Consider the following 17,500-nt stretch of genomic DNA (forward strand, 5'->3'; position numbering starts at 1 on the left):
ATTTTTAATAATTCAATTTTAGACTTTTTTTTTGGTTAGTGTGATTGTCCTGATGTCAGTTGTCCTGCTGTTAGTTGTCCTGTTGCCTACAAAACAATTTTTCAGTATCATAAGAGTTCTGTATTACCCATTCCACTTGTCAATCCTAATGATTGATCCTATATAGTAATAATTTTAAAAAAACCACAAAAACTTTTCCAGTTATATCAAACTAAATTGGTAGATTTAAAACAATAAGAACTTCTACAAATGTAACAATACTTTTTTTCAACAAAAAACAGCGCCACGTTGCAGTCTAAAAATTCAAATAATAATTATAATAATCTTTAAATTACGCTTAGTTACATCCATTTTTTTTATTATCAAATTCAATACATTCAATAAAATTTCCGTGAGGTGTCCACACCATAAAATATGAATGATTGTGCCTTACCATCACTCATATTTTATGGTATGCAATGCCTTGTACAAAAACCATTTGTACAAGGTATTGCACATAATATGCATGATTCTTGTATAAAGAAATACCAACATCGTTTTTAATTAAATGTGGAAGTTTACAATTAGATCTGGGGACAAGTAACTAATAGGAAACGGATATTTTACTTAAGACATGCAGACAACACAAACAAGTAACAATTGGATCAAGAATACTAGTAGTGAAAGGAATATCTCTATCTAAAAATAATTACAATTATGAAATGCTACCCCTTTATGACTTAGTTTTAAATTTTCTTATAAACAGTTAGCATTTTCTTCCATTTCTCTACCATACTTTATTGCCGTTATGTCTGGATTAACACATGACACGCCAGATATGCGCTGATTTAATTCCCACATATCTGCGACTGTTGTTTTTTGGTTAATCTTTGTCCAACCATCGTAACTTTATGAAGCTGTTATAACACCTTTTTATAAACTTGTACCCAGTGTTTTTAATTTGTCCTTTGGTTAACTGCTCAATTTCTTCATTATTTTTTAGTGTCATTAATTTTTACATTTTTTTCAAATGTTAAAATATCTTTTCATATTGCCAGTATATCACCAACAGATATTAGAAGATAAGTAGAAGAACCAGATATTGGATTAAATTTTAATGCAAACTGTCTACAAGCGGTCTTTTTTTTTTTACAATGCTAAGAAAAAATTTCTCTGCTAAAATCTATATTTTTAATTTTAATAGACAAAACATCTTTACGATTTGGAAGCCATTGGTTTGAACCTATCGATGGGTTCAAACTAATGGCTTCCAAATCGTAAAGATCACTGTGTCATCCTGTTAGCAGGGTTTTTTAAACCCATTTTAAAAAAAGCTTCAATTCTAAACATTGCTGCAGCAACAATGGTTACATGTTTGGCTCATTCCTGCCACACATGTACAGTAATAATATCAGACTTATGCATTATCTTTTTTTATATAGTTAACCACAGTTTATGGTATGTGTCGCTAATAGTTTATGAATACCTGCATTCACCTTTTATTTCAAAAAATGAACTTTCCTCATTTATTCAGCAATATTTTTAATTTTTGAAGCCAACCTGTTTTATAAAAACTAAAAGCTTTTAAATTTTTATCATTGTTTTGGTCATTGCTACCTAATTCAGACGAGTTGAACATCATGTATATATAAATATCTGGAGACGCAACATACAAAATTATTGGCCAATATTTAAAACCATCTTTTCTTTAGATAACCAATCATTTGTTAAGATAAACGGTCCACTCAATTCAATACTGTTAACTAAAAGTTTTTTTTGTTGATATTCGTAATTAATTTCTTCGTCTGTCTCAGTAGCAGTTAATACAGGCTCAATAAAATTTTCCATTGCAGAAAATAAACGAGTGTCCGATACCCTTTCTATTTCAGAAACCCGCAAATTTCTAAGTCTTAAATGAAACAATATTTAAGACTTAGAAATTTGCTGGTTTCTGAAACAGAAAGGGAATTGGACACTTTGATTTTGATATCCGTGTGAATCTTCAATTCACACGGATATCAAAATCACAAGCGCAAGATGACCAGAGAACAAGAACTTAAGAATCAAAGAGTTGATATTGAAAAATTTTAATATTGAAGAATGGTGCTTTTTCTGATGTGGATATCATCCTGCAGATGATAATAATATTTAAAAAAAAAAAAGGTGGACTACAACTTTAAGCAAATACCGTAACAAAACACCGTAACTCAGAGGAAAAAAGCACCGACTGTTCTCAATCTGTAATTTGTAATACAACAAGTTGAACTTCCTTTCGAAGTTACATCACCAACTAATACATCAACGTTACCAGTTTTAAATAATCTTCAAGATCCTCAAATTGATCACAAAATAAGAAAACTTATTATTGAAATAGGACAAAAAAAGCGAAACTTATTGTACCCTTCAGGTGATAACAACAGAAAATTCAGTGGTACATATTATTTTAGTAAAATGAAAAATTTAAGGAATCGGTGCCTACATATTGGTTAATTAGAATCTAAAAAATCCAATAGTGTATATTGTTTCTATTGCAAGTTATTTACGTTTCATTTATTAGATAATAGTAGTTTAAGTCGTCTAATTACAACAGGGTTTTCAAAATTTGTCAAAAACTTTTTACGCCTATGATACTTCTATTATTCACTTATATAATTTACAAAAATTGTTCAATTTAGAATGTTCCTTTGAAGCAAAAACGACAGTTGATCATTAACATGATAAATTTGTTGTATAAAAAAAACAACACTGGTACTCTGTTTTCGAACGTTTTATTCGAATAATAAAATATTTAACAAAGCAATCTCTGCCCTTTAGAGGAAAATCTTGCAATATATTTGTTAAAAATAATGGAAATTTCCTACAACTTGTGCAATTATAAGCAAAATCGATTTATTACACGAGCAGTCGTAGCGCAGTGGTTAGCGCGCTTGCTTCAGAAAACATCTGTAGTTTCAGAGAGCTTCAGAGAGTTTAACGCTACCTCTGGGCAAGTTTTATAATATCGGTAAGGAAGGAGACGTGAACTTCCTTTTAAATGCTCTTCCGCGGAGCTCTGTGGTAAGACTTTTTTTGGGCACCTAAAATAAATAAATTTAATATATATATATATATATATATATATATATATATATATATATATATATATATATATATATATATATATCCAAGAGTTTTTTATACACCTTGTTCCGCTCACTCTCTAAATCTCGTAGATAACGATATTGCAAAAAATAATAACCAAATGATTTTGTTTTTTCGGAAATGTTAAAAAATTTTTAAAAAATTTTGCGCCATTAAATAAACGCTGGGTTATTTTAAAACGTGTTCTTAATTTTACATTAAAGCCACACTCAGATATTCGCTAGAGGATTATGATGCTTTATTTGAATTCCAAGAAAATAAAAGAATAGAAAAGCATATCAGATATTAGGCTAAAATTTGATGTAAAAGAATTATTAACTTTAATTTTGTGTGTTTATTAGTACTGTGGTATGATATACTTAACAAAATACTGTGATTTTCATAAATTTAGACGCACTCATATGTGAGAATAGAAATTTTTAGTTTTTTAACGATAAAACAATAACGAAAAAAGATTTCGGTTTTGTTTTTTTCTATTTATTAGATAAATACATGCAGAATACAAAATTTACAAAAAATTTACAAAAAAAAAACACAAATACTAAGTAATAATTAGGTACAACTACATGGTATTAAAAAGATAAGACAAAAAAAAATTATTCATAAATTTAGACGCTCAATACATTAGGAGGCGTATTTTATGAACCAATCAATATTTTGTGTATCCGTTTTTTGCTTTAATACAACTAAGAACTCTTCTAGGCATAGACTCAACAAGATTTTTGCACATCGCTTCTGGGACCCTATACCAGGTCTCCTTAAAGACGCCCATCAGCTGGCCAAGTGTGGAAATTTGAGCCTTTGCCAATTCACGGTCAATCCAAGCCCAAATGTTTTCAATCGGGTTCAAGTCAGGTGAGTATGGAGGCCACGGTATTGTCTTGATATTATTATCGTTGAACCACTCCTTTGTATTGTATGCAGTATGTGCAGTATCGCCATCTTGTTGAAGTTTCCATGGTTTATCATTGAGCATAAGCAGGTCAATTGATGGAATTAAGTTGTTTTCCAGTACTTCTACGTATATTCTAGAGTTGATTCTTCCGGTGTATGTTTGGCACATACCAACACCTTTGTAATTAAAGCATGACCAGATTCCTATTGAGCCTCCACTTAGTACAGTCGGTCTAATGTACCTAGCGTAATACTTTTCGTGAGCCATTCTTTTGACTGTTATGTTAGATTTGCGATTGATAAGCTCAAAGTTACTCTCATCACTCCACATAATGTTTTTCCATTGTTCTATTGTCCAATACCTTTTTTCACAACACTATTTTAGTCTCCTTTGTTTATCATATGGATGCAGGAGCGGTTTCTTTAAAGCAGAGAAGACTCCAATCTTGTATTTGATAAGTATTCGGTAGACTGTGCTTTGAGAAATAGATGTATTTCGCGTTGTATTGAATTCTGTGGTCAATTCTTTGTAACTAATACTTGGATTAGCTCTGATAGGGTCTACCTGGCCTTGTTTTCTCGCTGGCACCACCAGTGTGAAGAAAGTTTTGCTTCGTTGTCCGGACGTATTTCTCAGAAACTACAATAAACCTGGCAATTTCTTTATTACTTTTGGTTCCTTCTTTGATGTGAGCAATAATTTGCCATCTTTCACCTTGAGTGATACGTCTTTTGCCCATTTTTCGCGTCTTTTTAGTGCAAAACTAACTTAACTTTTGTTTATTTATTGAATAATGATAAACTAATTCCAGGTAAGTCATATTTATATAAGATTTTTTGACAAAATCAATTAATTTTGGCCTATTAATGAGAAATATGGGGAAAAAACTACTAATTAACTACCAATTAACAAGATATAAGACTTTTTTGATTGTGCGTCTAAATTTATGAATAAAATAAAATCAAGCTTATCAATTAACTTTCTTGTGTTAATTCGTATAGAATGAGTAATAAACATCCTGTAAAAAAAATTAAGGTGCTCTATTATCGAGTTTCACTTCCTCTAATAAATTATATATCAAACATAGCGGTAGCACTTTTATTTTTTTTTTAAGTATTTTCTTAAATATATGTAAAAAGAAATGAGTGCGTCTAAATTTATTAAAACCAATGTAAATGTTGTTAGCAAATTGTTGCAAAATATAGAAATAAATAGGGGAACCTGTTGTACCTTTGACCACTTTTTGCTTTAAGGCGTTTTTTGCGTAGCCTATTGAGTAAATCCAAACCATTCATAATATTCACTTTATAATATTCTCTTATATTTTGCCCAAAAATTATACTTAGAATTTTTTTTTCATTTGACCAAGAAGTATCTTTTTCCCGCGTTTTAAAAATAGAAGTCTATTGGTCAAAGGTACAACACGTACGTTGTACCTTTGACCGATGCGTGTTGTTCCTTTGACCAAAATGTTATTATTAAAAAATCATGCAATGTTTGAACCCTTTTTAATATTTTAGCTTGTTATATATTATATAGAAACTTTTGGTCCATCTTATATCAATAAAAAAAATCTAATTATTTTGTAATCAAGCCTAATTGTCTAAAAAAAAACTAGAAAAATCAATCCTTACAATCTTGCAAAGACTTGTGTATTAAAGTTACGATACTCAGTATTACTAATTTTTTTCAATAAAATCAGTTATTATAACTATTTAGATAAAGTCACATATTTTCTTTAGTTAGATGCTACTTACATGAAATAATTAGGATTAAGGTCCAAAACTTTAAAGGCGATTTAATTGTACAAAACATATTTTCTAATATATACAGTTATTTTTATTATTTTAGATAAGAAAAGAGCAAAAATATATTTTTATAACTTATGTTAGCTGGCGGTCTATATTCATTTACATATGATCATAATGCTTTTTATAGAAAATATCTTAATGATGACAACAAAAAATATAATGATAAAAGAGTAAAATATATTAACTATTGCAAATAGTCAGATCAACATCAAACATAAGATACTGACGCTTAGATGAACCATGACCAATACTTGGTGGTGGAAGTTTCATAATAATATCCTTAAGTTCCAAATCATAAAAATTGTCATCTTCTCTTATAAACTTGTTACAAAAGTCTCCTGATTTCTTAAGATACTTAATTTTGTAAACTATACCAACAACTTCTAAAACTTCTGCTACATAAAATCTAGAGCATTTCTTTCCAGCCAACTTGACAATTAAAAAATCTCCAGAAACAATTTCACTTTCATTATCAAGTATATTTACTCCAAAATCAATTTCATTAGAGCTTTCATCGTTTAAACATATGTCAGACTGACTAAAAATAATCTGCTTTGCCATTTTTTTTCTTTTGCTTGAAGAGGTCTTTTTAAATTGTTGGTTATTAGATTTTGAATCTAGAATAACTTTAATTTCAGGGGTATCAGTTAAAATACATGATTTTCTATTACGTCTTTTTGAAGTATTTGTTTTTCTTAATTTGGCTTTAGGATGAGGTCGTATTATCTCAGGTGAAACAATTGATCTTGATGGTAAACTCACAGTAGGGATTTCCCCTAAAACAATAGATGACGTTGATGGTACACTGGATGGTGCAGTTATAACATCAATAATCTCATTAGAAAGGCAAGCTTCAGTATTCACTATTGGCCTATCAGTAACATTTGCAGCTAAAAAGTCAATATCAGTAAAAATATTTTCATTAAATGGATAAAATCCAGTACATTTAAAACTGTTTATAATATTATTTGGTACAAAAGCATGAGGATAAGCTTGACCAACAAGGTAAGATATATCATAAATTGTGACTGGTTTACCAGCATTGCCTGGTGATATCATCCAGTTATTCATGGCATTGTTATAAAAAGTTTTAAATGGTCCAAAAACACCACGATCAAGAGTTTGCATTTTATGGGTTGTGTGAGGATGAAATGTCATTAAAACTATGCTGATTTTTTTGCTAACTCAATAACAGAAATGTTTACATGACTCTCATGATTATCCATTAATAAAAGAACAGGTTTTTTAATTGACGGTCGCACATTACTAATAAAATGTTCAAGAAATTGCACAAAAATGACTTCATTTGACCATCCAGACTTATTAGCTGCTCCTACACTTCCAGGAGGACAATTATTTAACATGTAGTCTTTGAATTTAGCACGTGGAAATACAAGTAATGGTGGGATGCTATTTCCAGTAGCATTAATGGATGCAATCATTGTTACATTGTTGCCTCGTTCAGCACTAGTTATGCTCCCTATTTGTTTTTTACCTTTTGGAGCTAGAATTTTTGGTGGTACGTGGACTGTGGTAATTCCTGTTTCATCACAGTTCCAAATATTTGATGGGTCAAAATGATAACGTTCTAAAACATTTTTGTAATTTTTATATACAATTCTTACAGTTTCTCTATTGAATGCAGAAGATCTACCAAGACTTGTAGGTTGTGGTTTACGTAGAGATAGCTTGTTATTATATCTTTTGCGAAAATCTCGCAGCCATTGTTCACCTGCACATTTATTTTTCATCCATGAAGTTTCAATTTTTTTATGATTTGCTAAAGCATACTCATATGCAAAGGATCTTATCTGCTTTAATGTAAGTCCATAATGCATATTTGCAGCATCTGCCAAGTAGTTTACCAAAATTAATTCTTCTTCAGTTGAGAATACTTTTTTTGGTTTGGTATGTGAATATAAATATTCGCAACTACCAGATTTTTTAAACTGCTTCAACTGATATATTAAAGTTGACTTTTTAATGTTGCAATGTTTTGCAGCTTCACTTAAACTCATTTTTTGTTAAAGCACAAAATTCACTGCATTTAGCATATCCATTTCGGAAATCTTTTTGCGAAAAACACCAATCTTGCTCCTTGTCATTTTAAAACTAAAATATATTAACAAAATTAATTAACTATTTCGATACATTTAATTCCCTATAGCTGAGCAGAAACTAGGTAATAAAATGAACTTGACAATAATATTGCTTCAGCTGTCCAACTAACTAAATTAACAAAATTGATTATTCTAAGTGTAGTAGTGGTTCAAGAATAAATAGTGAATTGCATTAAAATTCAATGGAATTATTTCATCATCATAATACTAGAAACAATTTTGCATTAAAAAGCAATAAAGCACAGACGACGCCTAATAAGGTAGATTATAAATTTTATAATCTTGCCCTCTTAAAGTCCGCAAATTACCGAGGAAGTAGTTTTTATTGGTCAAATGTACAACGTCCTTGACTGGTCAAAGGTACACGAGATGGGTTTCTTTAACAGTTATTGTCTTAATCCCCATTTACGGTCAGACATAATCATCCAAAATTTTCCATAACAAAAAAAAGATGTTGGGTAATGTTTATAATGTCGTAGATGAATCAAACAACAATTTATCACAGTTTTAAAATCAGAATAAGATTAACACAAATATTTACTTTTTAAGAGTCAAAACTTATAATTGCTTGTGGATCAATACCATCTATCCCAAGTATAATGTTTTACGATAAGAAGAGTTGTCATGGACTACTATTTCAAATGACACTTCCCGTTTTTTTTAAATAATAATAGTAAGCCAACAGAGTAGAGTGACCAAAGGTACAACGTGGTCAAAGGTACAACAGGTTCCCCTATATGAACTGCAATCAAAGCTATAAATAATTTAGCTACGTTCATGAAAATATATCGTACGAATAAAGATTTAACCAGAACCCCTCTCAGTACATTAATTTATATTTACAAAGATAATTTGAAAACGTTGTTCGTTAATTTAAATATTGCCTCGCGAATTTTATTAACCCAACCGGTAACAGTTGCAATTGGAAACGATCTTTTTCCCGTTTAAAATTAATAAAAACGTATCTTACATCAACATTATTTTAAGAACGTCTAGTCGAACTTGCCTTAATTTCAATTGAAAACGACTTTGACATCGATAACTAACGATTTTGTGACGTAACGACATCGATAACGAACAATTTTGTGGCAGCAAAGCACGTAGAATGAAACTTTAATGAATATTAACTATATATAAAGTTAATGTATAGAACACTTAGAAGTAAAATTTTATATTTGCTTGATTTTTTATTTAACTTTACATATACTAAGTTTTACCTTTTTTAAAACTTACCTTTTTTTCACGTAGGATGAAGTTATATTACGATTAATGTTATAAATATAATTGTTATTAAAAATTACTTTATTTAAATTTATATAATACATGTATTGTTAGTTATTACAAAAGGTATACATTATTTTTAGGGGCGCATTTTAGATTTGCATAGGGGAGCCAAAGCAGTTTGCGACGCCCCTGTCTGCATACCTACTGTAATATATATCACAAAAAAACTTATATCCTCCATTCTGACAATAAACTCGTTTTATTTTAAACGCGTATTAAACTTTTGTTGTAAAAAACTGTATAAAACTACAATAAAACAATATCGAGAGGTTGTTTTTTTAATATTAAAAATTTATGTTATTATAAAGAACCTTCCCATATTGTTTTGCAGTTACTTTATACAGTTTGTAACATTAAAAATAAAAACGAATTTAAAATGAAACGACAATGTTTTGACAATATCAACGGGATCTTATAACGGAAATAAATTTGTAACAAACCGCCTGAGTTTTAAATAGTTATTATGTAATTTTAAACTTTTTAAATATTTATCGTTGTTATGTCATAAAAAATTTCACCACATTTCGTCAAAAAATTGTTTCTTCCGGGTTGTGAAATCTTGCGTCATATTTGCTATATCTTTCCGTAGATTTTTTTTTTTACGTCTAGGAATAAAAAATGAACTAAAACTAACTAATAACATAAGCCATTAACTACTTTTCATGAAAAAAATCATCTTAAAAAGCTGGAGATACAACTGTATCCTCTATCGTATTAATGAATACTACAAGTCTACGTTTTGGAATGATACAATATACAACAGCGACTGAAGTTGCAAACGAGTTTCCTTCTCTACCTCCAGAGGTAATTACTGTAATTTATAATATTGTAATATAAAGATGTATTTTTCATAAAATTTTTAAGTTATAAAGTTTTAATTGCAGAATTTTGATATCAAAAAAGGTTAAAAAAAACTGACCAACTTTTAGGTTTTTTTTACTTAAAATGTGATAGCTAGTTTTATCATCATCAACAGCAACAACAAGAACAACAACAACAACAACAACAACCACAAAGAGAGAGACAATAAAAAATAATGATATATAAAGTACATATAAAAATACCTGGGGTTGTTTGAATAAGAATTAAGTTAGCTTTAATAGGAGATAACTTAGTATTAAGTGCAAAAATCACTCAATATTATTGTCAAAAGCTCTCAGGAATAATGAGAAATTGCATGTGTAAAGCTATAAAACTAACTTCTGAAAACTCTAAACTGCAAATTCATAGATTTATATACTTTAACAGGCTGTAACAATGTCTGATATAGCTAACTATTTTTACAGTAATATTAGTTATAATTGTCTATGCCTAAAATTTGATGTACCTTTTAAAAGTAATAATAATATAATAAATTTATAATATACAATGCATAACATAAGTTCATATACAATACCTAATCTAATACAAAATATCTAACTTTAACTTTGTTTTTTTTTACTTGAATAAAATCTTGATATAAGAAACGCGCCTTAATTTTGTACTCATGATTGCTTTAATTTATGTGCCCATAAACAATGGGAGATGATGTTAATGTTATAATAAAAAACATCTGCTATAGATCAGCAATTGTTCACTAGTTTTGTTTATCTGTATAGCATACATCTTTTGAAAAAAGGAAAAAATAAAACAAAGAATAATAAAAAAAAGATTGCTGCTCAATCCCAAAACCTTAAGGCTATAAAATAGTTAGTGTATGTACTAAAGCACCCTACTGTACCCTATTTCATTGTGACCTCAATAAGAAAGCTCTTGAATCAAAAAGGTTTTATTTGAGTGACACAACATAAAACCTGGTGATCTCTTTTTCCACCAGTGTTGCCACTAGTATAAAGTTGCATAAAAGTTCCTTAAAAAGTATATATATATATATATATATATATATATATATATATATATATATATATATATATATATATATATATATATATATATATATATATATATATATATATATATGTAGGTGTATATATATATAAATTAAGAAAGTATCTTTACATTATCATGTATAATATTGTAAAAGAGTGCTCAATAAATGAACTAGAGCTATATAGTATATATATATATATTACTGTTACTGCACTGTGGTATCAGGAGTTAGCTAAATGCTAATGTTTATAATATAATTTAATATTGCAACTCTGAGTTTCATGTGTTACTGCAATCATCAGGCAAGTAGTAAAAGTTTAATTTTGTTACGATTTGTTTAATGGATGATATGATTTATATTTGTAGTTTGGATCTTTACAGTGGGGAAATTGATTAGTAGTTTGGTTAATAATATTATTAATTTATATATATATATATATATATATATAGATATAGATATATATATATACATATATGTATATATATTTATATATATATATATATATATATATATATATATATATATATATATATATATATGTATATATATATATATATATATATATATATATATATATATATATATGTATATATATATACATATATACATATATACATATATTTATGTAAATATATATATACATATATATAATTATTTTATGCTATTACGACGTTCAATACATATATATGTATATATATATATGTATGTATATATATATGCATATATTATATGTATATAAATATACATATATATATATATATTTATATATATATATATATATATATATATATATATATATATATATATATATATATATATATATATATATATATTTATATAATCTTTTTAACCTATTCTTTTTTTATTTCCTATTTCTTTTATATATATATATATATATATATATATATATATATATATATATATATATATATATATATATATATATATATATATATATATATAAATTGTTGTTTCAGGTTGAAGAAGGGAATATAGAATACAAGGTTTTATTTTAAAATTCTTTTATAATGAAAATAACAAATTTTAGTTGAATCTGTTTTATTAAATTAAAATGTAACTTTATAATTATCAACCTATTTTACTTCTTTTAGTTCTAAATTTTAATTAAAAATTTAACATTTTAATTCTAAATTTAAAATTATTTTTTAAGATAAATGTTTAATTTTATTAGCTAAAGCTTGTTTGTCCAACAGAGTCTCGATTTGAGCACCTTGTTACACAGATGAAATGGCGTTTAAAAGAAGGTAATGGAGAAGCTATCTATGAGATTGGGGTTGAAGATAACGGTTTAATGACAGGTCTTCTTAAAGAAGATCTTGATGCTTCCATGAAAACACTAAATAAAATGGCAAATAGGTAAAACTTGTTTAAGAAAATATGTTAAAAATATATTTTGAAGAACAACTGAAAAGGTTTGTTTTTTAAAGTGTGGTGAAGTTTAAAAAGTTTTATTCCTAAAATTAAATTTTATATATTTATTTATGCTATAAAAAGGTTTTTTTTTCTTCTCCTCAACGTTTAGATTAGACGCTGAGATAATAGTTATTTGTGAACGAACAATAGAAAATGTTGTGCAACCATCTAAATTTGCAGTTGAGGCTCTTGTAAGAAAGATACCAGATTGTCAAGAGGTTTGATTTTTTTAAAGCTAGAATAGAGTTTGACTTTAAAATGTTAGCATTGCACAGTTGGCCAGGCATTAGCAATATCTCCAAAAGTTGGGGATATTGCTAAGAAAGTGTCAAAATCATTTTTTTGCTAGAAAATATCCAACTAGGAGGCCCATGGACCATAACCAATTTTTGTAAATCTGTTAGTTACTCTTTTGTTTGGAAAATTGGCTAAACAAATTTTTCAATTTTATTCAAAATTAAAACAGCTCCAAAAATCATCATAGCCATTTTTAGATATAATGACAAACAAAATATACAAAAAAACAATAAATATATGTTAAATTTTTTTTAATTTTTAGTATAGTATTTTATTGGGGAAAAAGTTTTTAAAAATTATTCTGGTTCAAATTTAACTAAACCTTTAACTAAAAATCCGAAGTTACAAGACGAATAGCAAAGTCATATTAAACTGGGAGTTACTAGAAAAACAATAATAGAGTTATAGAGCAAGGAAACAGTTGACAGAAGACCTAAAAAGTTGAAGGTTTCTTATGGCGAGTCAAGCGAGAATAAGTTTTAGTTGATGGAACTAGAGATGATAGCTCCTTTGAGCAGTGACCACATTATTTGTAGAAAAGAGAAAAAGATGCAACTTTATGACGATGGCAAAGAGACTCAAGCTTAGCAGATAGATTCAACTACATATACAATGCATTTTTAGACCTTGTCAAGAAGAGAAAGAGCATTATTAGAAGAACCAGCCCAAATATGGCAATAGTGTTCCATACAGGGACGAATAAGAGATTTGTAGAGGTAGAGAATGGAATCAGGAGAGAGAAAATGGTGAGCACAATAAAGAGAAGCAACCTTAGCAGATGCTAATTTAGCAATCGATTGTATATATGGTTTACCATGAAAGGTCTGTAGTAAATGATAATCCAAGAAAACGTAAAAAGGAGGACTCAGTGAGAGGGTTGCCATTTATTAATATAGGAATGTCGTTAGTATAGTTGTTTGCGTAAATAACTGAGTTTTGTTGGAGTTAAAATTTACAAGCCACTGTGAGCCCCAATCTGTTACAGATGTGAGATCAGAATCAAGATCTGCTCCCTATTCTAAGCAATCGAAAAAAGAAGACTTTTTGTCAAGACAGGAGTATAAAGTTGAATCATTAGCAAAAAGAGCTACTTTAGATGTAAGGTTGTCGGGACGATCATTAATGTAGGTAAGAAACAAAATTGTACCAAAGATAAAACCTTGAAGTACCTCAGTAGTTACTGGAAATAAAGAAGAGTGTTGGCCTTCAAGGATGGCTTTAAGAAGAAGACCAGCATGCCAAACTTCGTCAAAAGCCTTAAGTATGTCAAGAGCAATAGTCCTAGCCTCTCCGCCTCCGTCTAATGCACAATAAAATCTTTCATTCACAGCAGTTAGCAAGTCAGCCGTAGAACGAGAGGATTGAAAACTGCATTGATTGTCTGATAGCAAGTTATTTGACTCAAGATGGGATGTGAGAAATTTGTTTAACTAAGACTCAAAGACCTTGCTAATAATAGAAAGAAGACTGATTGGACTATAATTAGAAGGGTCAGAATGTTCACCAGAGTTTTGAAAATCAGAACAACAGATGCCATTTTCCAGCAGGCAGGAAAGCAAGACTCAATCAAGCACTTATTAAATAGTTTGTAGAAAACTGAAGAGAGTTCTGAAGAACAATTTTGTAAGACTGTGACAGGAATGTTGTTTAGACCACAAGCCGTAGAAGAGTTTAATTGAGATATGACTTTAGCAACGGAAGCTGGAGTGATTTGAATATCTAATAATGGGTTAACCTGTTTAATTGGAATGGAAGTAAGAGAATGGCCATAAGATTCAAGAGTCGAAGTAAAAGAAAAGTTCTTTGCAAATAGTTCTGCCTTATCTTTGGGAGAGGTAATAAGATCAGTCCCATGAATGAGAGATGGAATGTTAGACCTACCTTTGTTAATGGCGCTGAAGATTTTACAAAAGTTTCTAGTGCCTAACTTCTGAAATAAGATACAAGATTTAGTGAACTGAGAATAATGGAGCTTAGCATCTGATAGCACTTTTTTACATTGATTTCTTGCAATAAAAAATAGTTGGTTTTTCTTAAGATAGTTGTTTTATTGAAAAAGATGAAAAAAAAAGATTACAATTAGATATAGCAGCTGCACAAGAAGGTGAAAACCATGGAATAGAATGAGTCTTGACTTTGGAGCTGATGAGAAGGAATCCATTCCTGTCTGAATCCAGGAGGTTACAGAGGAGGTGCATTTTTTAGCTGAGAGGGAAAAGACATCAGCCCAAGAACCATCATAAAGAAAATCACGAAAATAACTGAGTTTTGCATTCACAAGTCACTGTAAGTCCCAGGCTGTTAAAAAAAAAGAAAGATCAGACTCATGATAGGCTTGCTTGTTCTAAGTATACAAAAGACAAGTTCAAGTTGTACTTTGAAAATAAAAATAAAAAAATTTAGAGTGCTCTAGTTACAACAATAAGGAATGGTAAGCCAAGCTTTGTTTTCCTTTACATTCAGTTTCAATTGAATCTAGAAGTTCATATTTTGACACAGCTGTGCAAGGATTTTCTTTTCAATATACCTTTCATATTATTTCTTGTTTTTTAATTTTTTACTCCTAACAAGGCTGCAAGCAAACTATATATTTCTAAGAGGTATCAGGAAGCAAAGAAAAGACTAAAAGAGCAAGAAAGCCGTTGACAGAAGGCTTTAAAAACTGTTAGTTGTTTGAGTCCGAAAAACTAGACGAATAAAAAGTTTTCAACATGAAGAAACAATCCTGGTGTCATTGGCATATCCAGGTCAACCTTGACACCAATATACCGGTTTAGGTGCCCAAGTTTGCGCCCCAACTCTAGTATTTAATTCTGGATATAATTTTTGCATAAGTTCTTTGCATTATTAAAAGTAAAAGGAATCATATAAAATATAAAATAAAAATGTATATAACATGCTCTCTTGTCAATAAGTTAGCATAAATTGTGTATTAAAGTGACACTGCATTAAAAAAAAAACTATACAAATTTGATCAGACGTATAAGGAACTTTTTTCTTTAAACGGTGTCCCCAAATTACTCTGAATACGTCAATGGGTGCGCAAACCAAAAAGTTAGTAACTCTAAAAAACTTGAAATTAAAAAAAAAAAATTTTTAATTTCATTGCTGGGTTAAAACAGAAATAACAAATAGTAAAGTAGCATCTTAGTATAAGTTCCTAATATATTTTTGTATGTTTTATTGCAAAAAAGACAACTGTAAAGTCGTTATAGTTTCTTCCTTCCACAAATAAGAAAGAGTTACCGGCTTTTTCCATTGCACAACAGAGTTACTGTAAAAGTATGAAATTTTGCTAAATTCAACTCAAGTGAAAAGTTGATGGAATAAGTGGTAGTAGTTTTGGAATTTGTCTTAAAAATGTAAAAAGTCTCTTATGATGTCTCAATCTTTTTTTAAGTTACCCTCAAAAAAATATTCAGCACAAGTTTACAAATAAATTTTAAATTTATTAATTTTATTAAATTTTAAATTTATAAAGTTTAACAAATTTAAATTTAGTTTTTTTACAAATAAATTTAAAATATTTTTCACACTTTTTTACTAAAATTTATGTTTTAGTTATGATTTGATCCACATAACAACAATTTGAAGCATACAATATGTTGTAATAAATTACTTTTTTTAATTTTAGTTTATTGAAATTAAAGTGGCTTGTCTTGGGAATGCTGATGCAGGAAAAAGCACACTTCTTGGAGTTTTGTGTTATGGTGACCTTGATAATGGAAGAGGTAGAGCACGTCTTAATGTTTTTCGTCATTTGCATGAAATTCAATCAGGGCGTACATCCAGCATAAGCCATGAAATCCTTGGATTTGATCGGAAAGGACAAGTAAGTTTAATCATTAGCTTATTCCTATTTAAAATACCTTTCACAAAGTAGATTTTTTGAGGTTTATAAATTTTATAAATCAAAAACAAAAAAAACAGCTCAGGTTTTATAATATTTGAAATACAAGCTTAAATTCCTGAAACAAAATTTTTAAATTTTGATGTTTTTGACAGTTCCAAAAAAATGCAGTCTATTCTTCTGATTTATTCTCGGATCTATTTTTTTATTATCATTGCAAACTTGCTTTAGGCTTTATAATAATCTTTTTAATAATAAATATTTTAATAATAAAGTCATCATAATTTATTTGAAACTTTGAAATACTGTGTAAGTATGTTGGATTATTTGTGTTTTTTGAAAACTAAAAGCATTGTTATATTGGTTTGCATTGTTATATCGGTATGCATTGTTATATCGGTATGCATTGTTACATGGGTATGTATTGTTATATTGGTATGCATTGTAATATCGGTATGCAAATAGTAATTTGTCAAGATATTTAGGTTTTCTTTGAGGCTACATGGGATTAGCTATCAATTTCATTTGTAAAAATTGAAAGGTATTGAAATTCTGTGTGTCATGCTTCAAATGTGATGAGTGGCATGTAGCAAAAAATAGTTTTCAAAGTCTCGAAGGTGTCAACCATTAACTAGAAGTTGTCTCTAGTTATTAGCATAAAAAATTAGTCTTTGCTTGAAAGACAGTAGAGCTAATTTTATGATGACTTTTAATGAACCTAATTATCTCTATGAATAAGCTATTTGCCTTGACCAGTCACTTTAACTTGTTATTAACTGGAATTCTGGTTATTTTTTAGAAAATTTTTAGTTTTTCAGA

At 28.7% G+C, this 17,500-nt stretch overlaps 1 protein-coding gene across 1 annotated transcript in view; it reads left to right on the forward strand.

The window, feature by feature from the left end:
- Positions 1-9,820: 9,820 nt before the first annotated feature.
- The window catches only part of LOC100207401 (GTP-binding protein 2), a 13,391-nt gene continuing 5,711 nt past the window's right edge, over positions 9,821-17,500 (forward strand). The window contains exons 1-5 of the mRNA XM_065805425.1: positions 9,821-10,034; positions 12,078-12,104; positions 12,293-12,477; positions 12,644-12,752; positions 16,466-16,663. Coding sequence (XP_065661497.1) covers positions 9,948-10,034; positions 12,078-12,104; positions 12,293-12,477; positions 12,644-12,752; positions 16,466-16,663 — 606 coding nt within the window. The 5' untranslated portion in view covers positions 9,821-9,947. The remainder of the gene's footprint in view (positions 10,035-12,077; positions 12,105-12,292; positions 12,478-12,643; positions 12,753-16,465; positions 16,664-17,500) is intronic.

The sequence above is a fragment of the Hydra vulgaris genome, chromosome 09, assembly GCF_038396675.1.
Source record: "Hydra vulgaris chromosome 09, alternate assembly HydraT2T_AEP".
In the NCBI taxonomy this organism is placed as follows: Eukaryota; Metazoa; Cnidaria; class Hydrozoa; order Anthoathecata; family Hydridae; genus Hydra; species Hydra vulgaris.